Genomic DNA, 17616 nt, shown 5'->3' with positions numbered 1-17616 from the left:
ATGGGCCTCTAGGTATAGAGCACATGAAAGGGAGGCAGCCAAACAACTAATGTAAGAAGGTTCTAGTTTAGGAACGTTCTGGTGTAGGAACCTGTTCTAGTTTGAGTTCCTTGACACCTGTAGAACACGGACATGAAGTCTTATCAAACCCCTCAGAGATAGAGTCGTGATATTTCGAAATTGGGTTCGTATTTTTTTGGTTCTTCTTCTTGTTTTTTCTCACACATGCTGATATTAATATTACACCCTTTCCGTGGTGTCACTAATCGAAATAACAGGTTTATGTTCTCGGTTTGGGTACAGCGTCTTCTTACTGTATTATGTCAGGCCCACTCACACTGTGAGAAGTGTATGTGCCAGAAGAACACACCAGCTGCTTCCAGCAGAAAAATACATGTGGGCTCAAACGCTCTCCTTCCATCCATGATTTACATTGCACAACCTGGAGTATCATGCAGACCTTGTAGTATGTTACATGCTACTGTATACACTTGAGATTAGCTGCCTACCCATGTTCTAACCACGAGATCTTGTGTCCATGGAGACCCTGTGGGTATGAAACAGATGGCCAGGCACTGCCACACACAGATGCCCACTCCTTCTCCTCCTCATATCTTTACCAGAGCAGAGAGAGAGAGAGAGAGAGAGAGAGAGAGAGAGAGAGAGAGAGAGAGAGAGCAAGACAGAGAGAGAAAGAGAGAGAGAGAGAGAGGGAAAGAGAGGGAAAGAGGGAGAGAGAAAGAGGGGGAGAGACAGAATGGAGAAAGAAATGGAGAGTGTGTGAGAGAGAGAGGGGGGGGAGATTTGTGGAAATGTATTATTTTACTGTAGGCAAACCGACAGAGATGGAATGGTCAGTGGTGGGCGATGATGCTACAGCAGTCCACAACTTCAGGTCAATGATGAATTGGGTTTCTTGAGGATCCCAAGACATGAACCGCACCATGATAACTGCACCCAACCCAGCTGCCAGAGGCAATATCCATAATTCAATGATTTGTCTTCTGTGGAAAACTCCAGCTGATTCTGTTTTTAGTATTTTTCAGATGGTTTAACAACAGCTTCCCTCATGTCTGATTGCATGTTCATCCAGTTCCAGCCATCCCTGCTTCTCACTGAGCTACCCAGGCCTCCAGATTGAGCCCCTGCTTGGGGTAAAGGTTAATGGAATCGACCTCCAAACAGGGATTTACAGGTTCCAGCTTTGCTGCAAGAAAGCTGGCACCGTGACGGTAGAAAATCTGCAAGGAAGACGATTCTACTTTGTACCTTTCAACCGTTCTGTCCAATTTCAGTTTTTTCTTCTTCAATAAAAATGAGTATTTGCAGATGATTTTCATCCATGTGTGAGCTTGTGAAACCTGATTCAGGTGGGGAAACACCTCGAGGCGGGCGGGGTTTGTTCAGCTAGTGTTAAGATCAGAGGAAATGGGGAAAGACAAGAGAGAGAAACGGGAACACGACCTGGTCTAATGTGAACATGAGAAGCAGAGAAAAGGGCTGTCCATCACTCTGGAGATTCCCTGACGCTGAAGATTCTGTCTGAGCTCCTTCTCTCGCACACGCGCTCGCTCGCTCACAACACACACACACAGTGTGCCACACACACTGTGCCACAGCACACACACACATACACACACACCTTTCACAGAGAGACTGATGCCATTGTCAAGTGTGGGGGAAGGTTTCTGACCCTGTTGTCGAGGTATTTAGCATCGCCCGGACAGTGTGTACTTTTGTTAGGGTTCTCCTGTTTTCTTGGGGAAAAGACCGATTGTTTTGATGACATGTTCTGTTATATATTTCATGGGCACATGGTGTCAGGTGTCAAATGTATTTGACAACATCAAACCAAAGAATCAGGTATCATGTATATCATCTCCATCGTGTATTTACGTCATCTCATATTGAATTTTACTTTAACTACGAGTTGGAGAAGGAGGAAAACAGTGCCCAAACTCATTCCACCTTTCCAGCTCGCTGTTCAGGCACCTTGTGGGAGATCAGCTGGAGTTCCATTAACCCAGCTGTCACCCAGAGGACTCGTCCCCCAGTCCCTGCGTCACCTGCCTGGACACACCGCCCCGGGAGATGGCCCACAACCACTGTGGTCCACAGGTTGGCACAGTTGTTGGTTCCATAACTTCACAGGGTATTAATTGTTTTACCGCTGTCAGCAGAACTGCCTGGGCTTGTTGAACTGCGTCCAAAAGGAAAGCCATCAGCCAGATTGGATGGGAAGGGACGCAGAAGTGAGAGTGTAAGGTGGAGAGCGTCTGAGAGGAGTGTTAGAGAAGGTGTCTTGCTTCCTTTGGAGAATCAGCCTCGGTAAATGTCACATGGCTTTCTGTAAGTTAATATTAAAGTTTAATAGGTATAGAAGTTATAGGTATTTAATTGCAGGTGGAGTTCCTCACACAAGCCGTGCATGGAGTCAGATGGCTGAGCGGTGAGGGAGTCGGACTAGTAATCCGAAGGTTGCCGGATCGATTCCCCGCCGTGCAAAATGACGTTGTGTCACTTGGGCAAGGCACTTCACCCCACTTGCCTCGGGGGGATTGTCCCTGTATATACTGTAAGTCCCTCTGGAAAAGAGTGTCTACTAAATGTAAATGTGGAGGATCAGAGAGAGGTGAAGTGCTGGTGGGTCACATGGAGGGTTAGGGTTGCATGCAGACTCTGCGGAGGCAGCTAGTGGCATGGGAGGCCCACTGTCTGAACGCCTGTCTGAAGAGAAAGCTCCACCACTCAACTTCATTGTTGTCTAAGTGTTCATTATTGTTTTTTTATATACTTATTTAGCACCAGTTGGCACTAGATTTGTTTTGTTTTTCCCCCCCTGTGCTCTTAAGGCTCTAACACTGGCCGATGATCCTGTGATCCTTTTTGATTTAGAGAGTTCGCTATAAAAGCCATGAGACTTGATAAAATAACCATCGCCTAGAGCATGTGGAAATACTCTTATATTTGGGTGAAGACCAAGCAATTTAAAATAAATGTCCACATTTCGAAATTTTGAAACGTTTTTAAGTCTTGTTAGGAGATGTTATATATCGCATGCTTTGCACATATTTCTGCTTTACTTGGTAGATAATAAACATAACTACCCCAGAGTCAATGACACATTAAAAATTCAGCTGCGATATTGCTTCTGTGGAACCACCAGGCGCACCAGTGTTGGGGAGAAGGTGCCTGGGGACGAAACTGTCGATAAAGTAGCACTGCTTTCCCAATACAGATTAGTGACAAATGCCACACTGCAAAATGCCACGGACAAATCAACAGCAAAGGAGGCCTGTTTAAGTGAACAGCATGGTGGCCTTGATAAAACCGAACTAACCTATTCAGAGAAACACATCCAACTGAATTGCATGGCTGGTGCTTGAACGTGTTGTTTACATAGTTGGTCAGTTCTGTGAAATACCTTACATTTCGAAAGTTATTTATAGTTATGATATGGATTTTAGTGGGATACCATATGAGTATTTAACTGTAATTTTTTCATGTTGATAAAGGCAGAAATTCTAACTTTTTCTATGTTTATGGACGTAGCTTGCACCACCATGAGAATATTTTTTTTTTCTTACAGTCATTTTATAGCAGGTATCATAACAACAGATATATGTCTGAATGTAGTGCTTTGCCTAAACATGAGGATAGTGAACAGGTCAACATTGATCCATGCGCTATGGATAGACAAAATGTACAGTAGCACCGACAGACGCAGCAGGTCAGAGAAAGTTGAACAACCCGCTGCTAGCATCACGCAGCTATAAGACAGTAGAGCGAACTGAATCAGCACCATGGACAGAGATGTGCCTCAGCCATATTTGATGTGTATCTTGGCCGCTGGGAAATAATTGCCTTGAAGTAGAACCAAAGAGACAATTGTTTAACGTTAACGGGCATTGTTTAATACGACCTTAAATTAGAACAGAACAAACGTCCATGGTTCAACTGGTTGATTTGATCCAATGCAAACGCCTGAACATTCCCAAACCGCAGATTAAACCACGGAAATTCAGTTCATTAATTTCCATTGACTGATTAAGTAATCTTCTCCTCTGACACATGAATTCAAATCAATGACAGTACAAAAAATGCAATTGTTACCGCGTCGGACTGCATTCTGTAGGGAGCACCTACATAAAGTGTGAGTGTGCGTTTGTGTGTAGGTCTGTCTGTCTATGCGGATATCGCTCTTTCACCAGAAGAGGGCATTCCGATTCTGCCTTTTCCTACAAAGTTGGCATGGTTTATTCAGTCGTGTTTAAATAGCATGCAAAACGCTTGCACTTATGCTGTTAGAAAATAAAGAAAAAAGAATCGCAGTGAACAGTGGGCAAGATCAACCATAAAGAGCTGCAGAAGATTTGTTTTGGTGGCGAGCGAAAGTATCGAACGTCAATGCTAATCAGCGCGCGACCGACCAGGTTTACATTTCTGGGGAGTCTATGTGCCTATCAGTCTCGCTAAAGGGAGTATGATGTATCTCCAGTACCCTACCGTGAAAACGGGTGTTAACATATCTTGTCACCATGGATGAACGGAAGTTAACGAGAGCATTTCAAGCGGAATCCCAGAACTTCGACGGAAAGGTGATTTTGGATTGACTTCTTTGACTTGGATGTGGATTTCTGTTTTTGGTGCCGTCGCGCTGTTTGGTGTCGGACAAGTATCAAGTCATTTCTTTACGCGGGAACAATTTATGGATAGCCGGTACTAGACAACACAATCAGTGTCGCTGGTGTTGGAAGTAAGTGAGTCATGCTACAGGGGGGGAAAAAACTACGGAATTGACACGAATATACATCTGAGAGGGGTACATTTCTAGTGCAGGAACGGGCAGGTGCGCATTGGAATCGGCGACTGCGCGAAGAGACTGGGGTTGTGGACAAGAACGGTAGCCTACCCGTCTGAGGAGAGCGCGTGTCATGCGGACTCGGATGTCGCGCGCTAGAAGGCATTAAAACCTGTGGACAGGAGGTGAAATATTCGCGGATATGGGTAAGTGCATGTGCCTGTAAATGTAGGCTATCGAATGTGAATTGTGCGGTAGGAAATTAATCAGCCGGGTTTTCTAAATAAAATATATATATATCAACATACCAGGAGACTTTCTGTCTGGTTTGATAAAATCCTGTATCTTTATTAAATGTGGAGGTTACTTGTTTGACGTTACAAAATAGCATCTGCCATGCTCTTGAAATTGTATAAAAAGGATATTCAGCCTGTTAAAAAGACAGATAATTGCCACACAGTCAAGACTAGGAGAGCTGCAAGGAGATTTTTTTTTTCCTCATCTCTTGCGGAAGCCTGACGCGACGAATGGTTCGTATGAAGATGCTTGACAAAATGTTTGCCAGGCTTCAGGAATTGGCATTCTCTATTCAGCTGTAAACTCAAATCGCTCACTGTTCACTTGAAACATTTGGAGCATTCACGTCTCTTGCTGACTACAGAGGCAGACTGTAGTCGGAGCATTGACAGGATCTGGAATGCTAATCACGGTTTTGGTTGGAAGCAAGTCAAGTTTATAAACCCTGGTCCTGCACGGTCATAGTTGTTTTTTAATCAAGGCTGCGTACTTAACAATATGCAGTTGCTGTATGTTTTGCCAAATATGAATGGATCCTGATTCGTATTCCGAGTGTAGCATATTCATTTTGAGACAATTAAATGAATTACGCATGCAAACTTTGCAAATGGGGTCGGTTATAATAATAGCCTGCTCCTGCCTTCCTACACCTCGCACCTGCAGTTAATGATTTGTGTCTTGACGGTAAACCAGTATGTATGGTGATTCTGTGGAGCTTTGGCTCTTTTCACACCTACAGAACGCTTGGATAAATGTAAAATCGAGCGTAGGAAGACCTGCAAATTGTGCTTGAAACTATGTGTGTGTGTGTGGTGTGTGTGTCTGTGACAGGGAAAGAGAGAGAGAGAGTGTGTGTGTGAAAGTGAGTGAGTGAGAGAGAGAAAGAAAGACAGAGAGAGTGAGAGTGAGAGAAAGAGAGAGAGAATGATACGGTACTTTTGCCTCGCTCTTTTTCCGTAGGTGTGTGTGCGCGAGAGAGAGAGTGAGCGAAACAGAGTAGTCTAATTATATTCACTAAGGAAGAGATTGAGGTTGCATCGACAAAGAGAATGACTGAGGTGGGTTAGCTTGATTTTTGCATATTCCTCCCCCTCCCCTCCCCTTTACAGTATGTTTGTGTTGGCAGTTATTTTTCCCCTCAGGCTCTGCTACCTCCATTATCGTAGCCAGAGGTAGCTTAATCTCCCCAGCCATTCTCCAACTCTTACACAGATGGCCAAGTGCACTGGCTGTGCTATGCCATTAATTGTAGCATGGCATGATGTATTGACCCACAGTACAGAGGGTTACTGCACTGCATCGACATAACAGCACACTAAAGAGCCCATAGGCTCCTGTGGCTCAGTCCACAGATACAGCTAATTTGTTGTGAGATAATGAATTATGGTAGCCATGGTGATAATGAATTATGGTAGCCATGGTGATAATGAATTATGGTCGCAATTGTCATACCTAGGCTACAGTAGATTACAGACAGTAGATGACCTCTCAGGCATATTATTGTCCACCATTGTGGAAAGGGTTTTAATTGCCGTCATATCAATGACAAGTAGCCATTTTTGTTGGGGTGAAATTAATTGTTGGGGTAAACCTAGTCCAACTCCTAGCAACTCAAGGCCTATCTAACGTCCACCACCCACATGTAGTACCTGACCCGAACCACTAGAGTACAATACACAGCTTAGGAATGCTGTTTGAGGGATATAAATGAATTGTTGTTAATGGTTAAGTGCCTCGTGGCAAATCGTGCGGTCCTGACATTCTGGGGTCAGACAGTATCTAACCTTTGATATGTGTTCATCAATAGAATTCCAGCCAGAGGCAAAGTGGGCAGCCCACCTCTGGAATAACACCGAGTTCACTGCAACCTTTGTCAGCCGCTCACCTGACCCTGGCCTCCCATGCACTGGGAAATGCCAGCGGGTGAATAAAGTGCAACTAGAGTCCTTCTGAAAACTACATTTCCCACTTATGCTCTGAGAAAAACAGACCTAGGAAGATAGGAGTAGAAGATCGTCTGAATCACATAACTCATATGTTGGCCATTCAGGGCTCGATCGTATCCATAAAGGTGGATCAATGTATTCAGGGTTATTTCAGGATTTTCATTGGATCGATGCAGGATTCATATTATCGTTAAAACTCTCAGCCCTTAGTATCTCCTCGTGGAATCCTCAAGTGACATACACTGCACAATCCTTGAATTTGGCGAAACGACAAATCTTTTCCAAAAACATTCCTAAAGAAACAACCTTCACCTCACAGCCTGCGTCGTCCGTCTCGCCCGCAGCAGTGAGGTGGAGCTGCCGCCCAGAGGGTGGGGGGGGGGGGGGGGGGGCTGGGCTGGGCAAGGAGGGGCAGGGACGGCATCAGCTGTAGTGCAATGGAGTGGGACGCTTGATTGGTTATTCTTAGTCACTCCTCCCTGGAGGAGCTGTTGCCACCAAGGGAAATCAGAAAACAGACACAAGGCAAAAACACAAACACAGTCTGTGTGTGTGTGTGTTTGTGTGTGTGTGTGTGGGGGGGTGTTTCTTACCTGAATTCTAGGGCACTGTAAGTGGAAACAACATAAAAGTACTTCTCCTAATCCATTTGCCCAGAATAACATGGACCGCACTTTACTCCAATCAGTGCAGCAAATGCAAAAAGCAATATGCTATATTTCCTGCCTGCACACAAAGAAGCCAGTGTTTCCTCCAGGCATGGAAGGCAGGAAACATGGGCTCCCAAGCAGCATAGAGATGGGCCCGACCCTGCGCTGCCTTGGCAGGACTGACTGTCATCTCGGGGGGAATTTGGGACTAATGGTACGGCTTAGGCTTGTTGATAGCCACGTCCTCTGATACTAACAGATTGTGTTTGGTTCTTTTGTGGTTGATGGCAGTTTGGTCAGAATCAGGACCCTGATAACAATGGGATACTTGTGGGTTTACAGAATGGTTTAATGAGTGCATTTGCCAAGCTATTAAACTCATGTTTTGTTTTAATTTATGTTAGCGAAAGAGGGCAGTGCCACAGTGCTCTGTGTTATAGAGGAGATAAACAGGACTCATCTAGAAGACAAGCTTCCAAATACTCAGGACTGCCTCTTTGGTTGCAAAATATAGGGGACATGTTTGGAAACCCTTTAACTTCTGCACTGTTGAGTTTGAAAGTGCCAGAATATCTCTTATGGTTGCGGTATTTTGCTATGGGGATTCACCACAGTTGCAGCTGCGATTACAGTAGAGGTGAAAACCAAATGAAACTCACAAGCTATACCTCAGTGAGTGAGGCCAAGGTTACCACCGTAGCGCCAAGCTACGTCAACAGCCCTGTTTTCGAGAAGCAGAAAAGGCCATGCCAGGCCAAGCTGGATCTCCCTTCTTGTGTGGTGGTAATGGGCTGGCTGAAGGCATGTTCTTCAAAGGTGATAGTTCAGCCGGCAAAGGAGCGACAACAGAGGAACTGGAAATGATTTGGAGACGAGGGGTAGAAACGGTGGTAATGGAGACATGTGACCGGTGAGTGACACCTCAGTGGGTGTCTCATGTTGCTCTCTGTGAATGAGATTAAAGCCACACCAGGGAGGAAGCAGGCTTATAGAGGCATTAGTGCACAGAGCACTCATTAAACCACACATAGTGTCAGTCAGGGTAGAAAGGTGGTGGGGCGAAGGGCCCCACAGCTACAGGATGGCTGCTTTTTAATAAAAGCTGTTTTGTTTGCGTGGGAGCAGGAGAAGAAGGCCATTCTCTTTTGTATCAGAGGATATGACTTGAACATACAGCGTGAAATCCTTGGAGCATAACAATCTGGTTGAACAACCCACATGCGTTTGTCACACGCCGTACCGTTTTGCCAATTACCCTAAATGCATACGGTACGTTACAGAACGTAAACATTGTTGGCTCTTATTCTGTATGGTTATGTAAATGTCAAAGCCTTTGACAAACAGAAATACACATTGTTAGCGTTTTTTTTGCCTTGATATTGTAAAAGAAAGTGCCAAAATAAATTCTGCGTTGGCTCAAAGCAAAAACTGAAAACACAAAAAAAAACAAAAAAACTCTTGATCATTTGGTTTATGAGTTGACTCATGATTCAACACTGTAAACTGGATTGATGTTCTGTGGTTTCTGTGCTGGGATAATCAATAGTCCTCCCAGCTGATCCTCAGTATCTGATGCAGATCTCTATCTGGAACCGATGATTAAAGGCATTTCTGAAAAACAAGATAACACACTCTTCCACACACACATACATGTACACACACAAACACACACACACTTTCTTTCTCTCCCTCACACACACAAAATGCACAAAACACATATGGTTTCAGCAGATGCTTGGTAAAGCACATTGGTTTTAATAGTCATCGTATGCAGAATGATGCTGTTCAGCTACTACTTTGAAAAATAATAGGTTTTGACAATGCTACCATGAAAGAGGGGAAAAAACACATTCACGAGCCCACATGATACAGTCAAGCTGCTAGTACTGTCAGAGGTCTATGATGGATCTCCATGGTCTGACTATCACACTTAAACACACCGTTTGTTTGGCTCTGCCGAAACAGATTCACAACATGCTAATGCCTCTCCTTAGGAATAATCAAGAACTCTAGTTAGTGTCACTAGGCGATTTCGCAGGATTCTCTGTCCAGCAACAGAGAGCTTTCCTCCTCTGACATTCCCTGTGTCCAGGGCAGCACAGGCCTCCGGGGTTCACACAGAAGACAGCAGTGCTAAGTGCACTTCTCCACAGGAAATCAATGCATCGTAATGACAGATCGTTAGTGACTCTGTAAGGGGAGTGATTTGAATTGAAACAGCTAATTCACAATTACATATGAGGCCTGCTATCTCACCAGGCTACGAGACGACTGACTGTCCGCAGTAGCTCATTGCTCACGACGGACTCAGTGGGGTCAGAAACGCAGATCCTCCGAGGAACTTGAACTGAGCAATGGCACGTCGACTGTACGATTATCTCAAAGTCTTTTTTTTGTTTATTGAATTGCCACACTTTGAGATGTTTAGTATTCATGTTTGTGCTTTGTTTTCGCCGGCGCGGAGTTGTCGAATGCCAGACGGGTTTCTAGAGAGTTGACTCTTTTGTTTGAACTCGGGGGAGGAGAAAGGGGGAGGGTGGAGAGGGGAGAGAGGAGGGAGGTGAAAGGCATGATTCACTCCAAAGCCTTAACTGTTCCGTTACGGTTCAATGTGAAGTGGCTAGATTCTAAATTGATCCGCCTCCAGACTTGTATACAGTCTTCAGCTCCTGAATGCTAATTTGCTGTGTGCCGGCTGGCTTTTATGACTTCTCAGTGTTTGCCGCGAGCACTGGGGTGGCTTGTTGGAGGACTGAATACAGGAAAAACCAGATAAAAAAATCTTCCACTGTGGTCCATTGCAGTTAAGCTAATTAAAACTACCATTTCAGTCCAGAATCCCAGCTTGTTTTAATCAGCCGAATAAGCCTATGTAATGACTTTGAAAGAAGCAGGTAGCATAAGTGAGGATTCGCAATATGGAGGATTCTTAGATCTTGTGGGTTATCATAACCATTCCACCATATCACATAATTAACACATGTGTTGTTCCGAGTGGGTCTTGACAAATATATGTTCTCTCCTTATTGACCACCCTCCTTTTTTCCCTCCCTCCCTCCCTCCCTCCCTCCCTCCCTCCCTCCCTCCCTCCCTCCCTCCCTCCCTCCCTCCCTCCGCAGGTTCTGCCATGCGGCGTCGCTGGCTGATGGTGCCACTGCTCATGCAGGTGTGGCTGGCAGCAACCCCGTCCTTCAGCGAGCGACCATGTCCCAAGAGCTGCCGCTGCGATGGTAAAATCGTCTACTGTGAGTCCAGCGCTTTCCGCGACGTCCCCAAGAACCTGTCCGGGGGCTGCCAAGGACTCTCCCTTCGCTACAACAGCCTGGCAAGCCTGCGAGCCGGCCAGTTCGTAGGCCTCAACCAGCTCATATGGCTCTACCTGGACCACAATTACATCGCCTCCGTCGACGGCCTCGCCTTCCAGGGCGTCCGCAGACTCAAGGAGCTGATCTTGAGCTCCAACAAGATCACGTCGCTCCACAACACCACCTTCCACCCGGTCCCCAACCTCCGGAACCTGGACCTGTCCTACAACAAGCTTCAGGCCTTACAGCCGGGCCAGTTCCAGGGCCTACGCAAGCTGCTAAGCCTGCACATGCGCTCCAACTCCCTGAAGAGCATACCGGTTCGTCTCTTCCAGGACTGCAGGAACCTGGAGTTCCTGGATCTGGGCTACAACCGGCTGCGCAGCATCACCCGTAACGCCTTCTCAGGCCTGCTTAAGCTCACTGAGCTCCACCTGGAGCACAACCAGTTCTCCAAGATCAACTTCTCGCACTTCCCGCGCCTCTACAACCTGAGGGCTCTCTACCTGCAGTGGAACCGGATCCGCTCCATGAGCCAGGGCCTGACCTGGACCTGGACCTCCCTGCAGAAGCTGGACCTCTCCGGGAACGACCTCCAGGAGGTGGACGCCGGAGTCTACCAGTGTCTGCCCAACCTTCAGACCCTCAACCTGGACTCCAACAAGCTGACCAACGTCTCCCAGGAGACCGTGTCTACCTGGGTCTCCCTAACCTCCATCAGCCTGGCGGGCAACGTGTGGGACTGCGGCCCCGTGGTCTGCCCCCTGGTGGCCTGGCTGAGGAACTTCCGAGGGAACAAGGAGACAACCATGATCTGTGCCGCCCCTAAGGAGGCCCAGGGCGAGAAGGTGATGGACGCCGTGGACTCTCACGGCATGTGTCGCGCCAACCCGGCCCCGCCCGTCACCGCCAGCGCCCCTCCTTACCCCTCCAGCAGCCCCGTCCAGACTGAGAGCCGCCCCGCGTTCCCCTCCTCGCCCACGGGAGCCGGGAAACGGGGCGAAGGACCCGGTCGGAGGCCCACGCCGTCGGCCGTCACCCCGCCCGCCCCCCCTCCGCCCGAACACGACCTGGAGCCCGTGTCCTTCCACAAGATCGTGGCCGGAAGCGTGGCCCTGTTCCTGTCGGTAGCCATGATCCTGCTTGTGATCTACGTGTCGTGGAAGCGCTACCCCAGCAGCGTCAAGCAGCTGCAGGAGCACTCGGCCGCCGCCCGCAAGCGCCGGAAAAAGTCCCGCGAGACGGAACGAACCCTGAGCTCCCCGCTACAGGAGTACTATGTGGACTACAAGCCCACCAATTCGGAAGCCATGGATGTGATGGTGAACGGCACGGGACCTTGCACCTACACCATCTCTGGCTCCAGGGAATGCGAGGTATGACCCACACAACCGCCACCTCTCCTACATAAAGTTCTGTCCGCGGGCGAGGCGACCCGAGGTAAATGTTCCCCATCTGATTCTGTTGGATGTTACGTTTGTGCCGTGACTTTTTCTGTGTCGGTAACGGCCGCCGTGTCGGTGTGGTCCGGTCGGCAGGTTATGAAGGCGTACGGCTGAGTGTGTGTTTTGTTGTGGTGTGTCAGACGTGAGTGTCGTGTCACTTTGATCGGCGTGAGATGTCATTGTTCTGGCAGAAGAGGCATTCTCACAAAGTTCTTCTCGTCGTTGTAGAGCGAATGTTGTCAAATGTTAATTTGAGTACAAACGCGGCTTTCGGACAACCTATCGTGCATAATTTCACAAACTGTACCGCTGGCTTTATCGTTATGACAGCTCCATGAATGCAGAAAGCTTGTTTGAATTTCTTCTTTAAATTACGTTTTTCTCTGAATCTGACGAAAATGCTGTGTTGTGTAGAGTTTTCCCCCACACTCAGGGGTTTGGCATGATCATTTGTGAACTCTAGAACGGAATGTTCAAACAGTGTTGTCACAGTAAACAAACAGGTGTCCCCATCACAGCTAGATGACTACATCCCTTTTCCTGGTTCGCCGGTGACTCAGGGATCCCAGAAAGCACTCATCTTCCACCTGCCTTCTGCCTCTCTCTGTCTCATCCTCCACCTGCCTTCTGCCTCTCTCTGTCTCATCCTCCATCTGCCTCGTGCCTCTATCTGTCTCATCCTCCACCTGCCTTCTGCCTCTCTCTGTCTCATTCACCACCTGCCTCGTGCCTCTCTCTGTCTCATTCTTAACAATCACACACGCAAGTCTGGAAAACAAGCATCACATATGCAGAAACACACTTAGCAAAATTTCAGGTCCTATGTTTATTTTTGCGGACAGTTAGTTACAGCACTCTAAATCCTCTACCATGTCACCAGCAAATAAGAGTTTAATGCAATGAGGCTAGATCTACTAATACAAAGTTGCAGACTCTGAGAGAGATTGAGAGTGCATGTATAATCTGTGGTAATGCATCCACTCAAAACCCCGTTCTCAGATGACGGATTTGGAGATTTGTTCTGTTGTATTTATTAATCTCTGATATTTCATCTACTTTTGTTGGCTTGATTGCCTTTGTGTTGGTGGTTGTTGTCGTGACCATCGCACACCGTTTCCAATGTACAGTCGGGGCACTGCGTGACTCAGTCATTTATCACAAGCACAAAAGGGGCTTTAACAAAGAGCTGTTTCAGGCCGAATGCAAAACCAGTAACAAGCCTACAAAAGATTGGAGATAGGATTTTGTAGTGACGCCGGCTGGTCCTGTCGTAAAATCACTCAATTTAAATCCTCTGTAAGTCTCATTTAAAAGTGAAAGGGTACAAGTGAAATTTAACGGGGAAGACTAATGATGCATTTGTCTGATATCGTTAGGTTGTTCCCTGAGGTAAATGTATGTTATTTATAATTTTCAAACCAAGGTCATTATGCCGGATTCGTTATTGCGTAAAAAAACCAAACACATACAAACACTCCGGGGTGAGCTCAGGGCAAGAGACCCATCGGCTCTTTCGCAGGCGAGGCAAACTTCTCGATGGTAGTCTTCGCTCGACAATTAAGCATGCGGGGGGACTTCAAACGCTCACCGTTAGAGAGCGAACATCTCTCTCATCCTCCTAATCCCCGTCTCTTACACTCCGCCGTTCCACTCCGTCGGTTTTCACAACGGCGTTTGATCCGTGCTTAATGAGGGTGTTAGATCACCAATACAGCAATCGCATTACCTGGAAAGGAAGCAAAGACTGTTTTCTCTCTGTGTCTCTCCCTCTCTCGCACACCTTTTTTCTTACCAATTTCCTCAAGGCGACCCAAGTGCTACTTTAATGACACTCTGCTCACTTCTTAGTGTGACTATCTCCGCTCTCCTGCCTTGCCCCTCTCCCCTCTCATTCCACATCCTTGCACTTCATCTTGTCATCTCGTGAATTCCATTTTGTATTCTTTGCCTCGTATCCATTTTTCAAGGGTCCTTTATGTTAAAGTCCACTTACCAAAATTGGTTTATTTTGTAGACGGAGCCTCATTCCATGTTGGGCATTTCCCTCCTAATTCTATTGCTAACGCTAAAGCACCACTCACTTCAGGTTAGCCCACACGCAGCAGGGTGGGCTCATGGTCTTGTCTGTCTCATTTCCTCAACGCCCCCCTGTGTGATGAGTGCCCCTCCAGATACTGGGGGGGGGGGGGGGGGGGTGTATTCATCCCAGTTAAGGTGGGTGTATCTGTGAATGCTGCTCAGGTAAAGAGCAGGGACATCCTCTGCCTTTTGTTCTGTTGTGGAGCTACTTCTCCCGTCGGCAAAGAGAGCCCTGTCAGGAGATTGAAGCTGGCATTACCATTACAGCCTCCCCGTGCTGCAGGATCAGCAAGCCGCAGACCCCAGGGCTGTGACAGACAGAGAGACAGACAGACGGAGAGAGAGAGAGAGACAGACAGACAGACGGAGAGAGAGAGAGAGAGAGAGAGAGAGAGAGAGAGAGAGAGAGAGAGAGACAGAGAAACAGAGAGACAGAGAGACAGAGAGACAGAGAGACAGAGAGACAGACAGACAGACAGACAGACAGACAGACAGACAGACAGACAGACAGACTCAGCCGGAGAGAGCAGGTAGGTTGGCAGGCAGGCGTATAGACAAAGGGAACTGATGTTGACACACAGGCAGGGGGAGTGGGCCGTCTAAGGAAGACAGACAAATCGGGACGCCGTCCAGGCGAGACAGCTCGATTGGCAGAGATGCTTCCACACAATCACGTAGGCTCATCTCCCCAGACCGCAGTCCATCCTCTGATCAGTAGCAGCCCAAGCTGTTCTGAGGGAGATCAGAGTCCGACAGGCCGACATGTTCTCCTCAGAGGCCGGAGCTGTGAACAGAGGCACAGAGGAAACAACAAAGTCCAAATTAAGGGGACGGTATCGTCCGGCGTGAAAACCTCTTTGGCTCAATTACGGAGCAGACCAGAAGCGAGTCTCGGGGTCGAGCTATGTTGAATTTGTCAGGAGCAGGCGTGACCGTTATGTTACGGATTTGCTGAGCCACGTTTTACTGTTGGTGTCCTGAAAAGACAGTGTTTTCCTGTGTTTGGGAGGGTGATTTTGCATAGCTGTACACTGTGATGACTGATGGGGGTAAGGGTGTTGAGTTGTTTGGGCATGGGCACCAACTGCCTACATCCTAATACCTCCAACTTGGATATTTTTTTATCTTTCATTCCTAACTTTTTTGTTTGTTGTTTTGGTTCAGCACCTTCCTCTGCTAATTCAAGCAAACATTATTTTTAGTTAATTACCTGTCCTCATCATCCTGGACTGTAGCGGGGCTATTTCAACCCCGGTGCTGTTTGGCTGGCTTCCACTGCAGGGAAATGCTCGCTCTCCATGATTGATGAGTTCCATTCTCCCTGCCATGGTTTAGTATTCCACACTCACACGTCTGACGTGAAGCCTTCTCACATCCCAGTAACAAGGGGGATTCAAACGTGTGTTTGAAGTCCTTCCTCATCTCACAACCTGTGTTTTTTTTTTTATATCGTGTCCTGTGTTTCCAGGTGTCTCCAGGCCTTGTCGGCTGGCGGTCCGTGTGACGTTAGAGGAATAGAGAAACGTAGCGCCAATATATCATCTCCAGAGATAATGCGTCTTTAGACCTCCTCCACAGATCTCTAGCCCGATGCTTTCCATGCCATAAATGTCACATTTTCCAAGGCAGTCTTTCACTGCTGAAATATAACAGGGTTTTTTTATCGATTGGATTAGCAAGGTAATGAAAGGTCTTTATCGACAAAACCAACAATGGATACGTTTGGGATTGATTGTGCCGTGAAGCCAGCAAGGACATTTAGGGACCACAGTCCCTCTCCCTATAGATTGGCCATCTCTTTAATGTTAAGAAGATCATAACGATGATCGTAAAAGCAGCCAGACTCTTCTCAGAAAGGCATCGGTGATCCACAAGTATTGGACCATTTAGTGAGCGTCTGAAACGTGTCTGGATGCGGCTCCTCACAGTCATTTCACGTAGATGTTTTGCAAATATCCTCACAATAAACCTTGTGTCCACGAAACCGCTTTGAAGAAGTAGAAAAAAAGAACGGGGGTGGGGGGTTGAAATCTATAGAAAAACGACCCTCTTGCTGTGTCATTCAAAATGTTTTGATTGTTTTCACTGTGGCCAATCAATCTCACTTCACATTCTGCGATGGAGGTATAATACCACCAGCTGTTTTGCTTTTTATTACAAAATCGGTTGGATGTACTCCCTTCGAATGAACGGGGTTACTGCTGTGGGCTTCTACAGCACTGCATCAGGCTATTCAGGCACCGTGTTCAATTTCTGAGTTGAATTTAAATTACCGGGTACGTCCCAATACCAAGGGGTTATACCATCCGTTTCTAAATTTGTCGCTTTTGAAAGAAAAGAAAAAAAAATTGTAAAACAAACAAAAAACATTGAGAATTCCAGGGGCGTTTTCCTTGCAGCCTTGTAGGGAAGTCTCGCTTTACAATCAGTGCAACAGTGCTGCGCTTTTAATCACTCTAGTCTAACCCACTGTCTTTCCACTTCATGTGTTTCACTCTGTAATCTCCCTCTCATGCAGTTAATGCAATTCTGATGTGCTTCTGTGGTTGTTCTGCTGCGACACAGTCGACTACAACTCACACTCTTCCTCTGGCTGGCCAGGATGGGAGATTTCGAGCCGTAATGGCTTCACACGACATCCCTGCTCTGTCAGTAGGTGAGCCGTAATGGCTTCACACGACATCCCTGCTCTGTCAGTACGTGAGGCGACTGCCTGTAATGAAAGCATCAACGATCAAGGATGGCCTTGTGGGTTTGACCCAAGGACACACAGTGAAGCAAATTTACTGGAAGCTTTTCAACGTTCGACTAAAGAGACAAAGCACTTTCAAGTTGTATGGCGTCAAATGGTAATACTGTTGATAGTTTCTGTTGTTTTAATCAAGGCAGACTATTCATATTCCTGCATGATAATAGCTGTAGTGTACGGAGGACTATTATCGGCATCCCCCTAACCAGATTTAGGTAAACAAATTGATGTTTTGCACCTCTGACCGCTTCCGATGATGAGAGTGGATTAATCCACACAGTAGACAGGAGTGCTTGGCTGAGATTAAAACTGGCGGCTTCAATCTGGTTATCAGTCGAAGCGTG

General features: G+C 47.0%; 1 protein-coding gene across 2 annotated transcripts; it reads left to right on the top strand.

Moving 5' to 3' along the window:
• Positions 1-4204: 4204 nt before the first annotated feature.
• LOC124489581 (leucine-rich repeat transmembrane neuronal protein 4) lies at positions 4205-13058 on the top strand. Of its 2 annotated transcripts, none has more exons than XM_047052031.1 (2): positions 4205-5007; positions 10814-13058. In XM_047052031.1, exons 1-2 carry the CDS (start codon positions 5004-5006, stop codon positions 12379-12381), a joined length of 1572 nt encoding a protein of 523 aa, XP_046907987.1. In that variant the 5' UTR covers positions 4205-5003; the 3' UTR covers positions 12382-13058. The 2 variants fall into 2 exon arrangements, with proteins under 2 accessions (XP_046907987.1, XP_046907988.1); XM_047052032.1 differs by lacking the exon at positions 4205-5007 and adding an exon at positions 6076-6156.
• Positions 13059-17616: the final 4558 nt, after the last annotated feature.

The sequence above is a fragment of the Hypomesus transpacificus genome, unplaced genomic scaffold, assembly GCF_021917145.1.
Source record: "Hypomesus transpacificus isolate Combined female unplaced genomic scaffold, fHypTra1 scaffold_194, whole genome shotgun sequence".
NCBI lineage: Eukaryota > Metazoa > Chordata > Actinopteri > Osmeriformes > Osmeridae > Hypomesus > Hypomesus transpacificus.
Note: the sequence above shows the minus strand (reverse complement) of the source record. Positions and strands in the feature narration are given on the sequence as shown.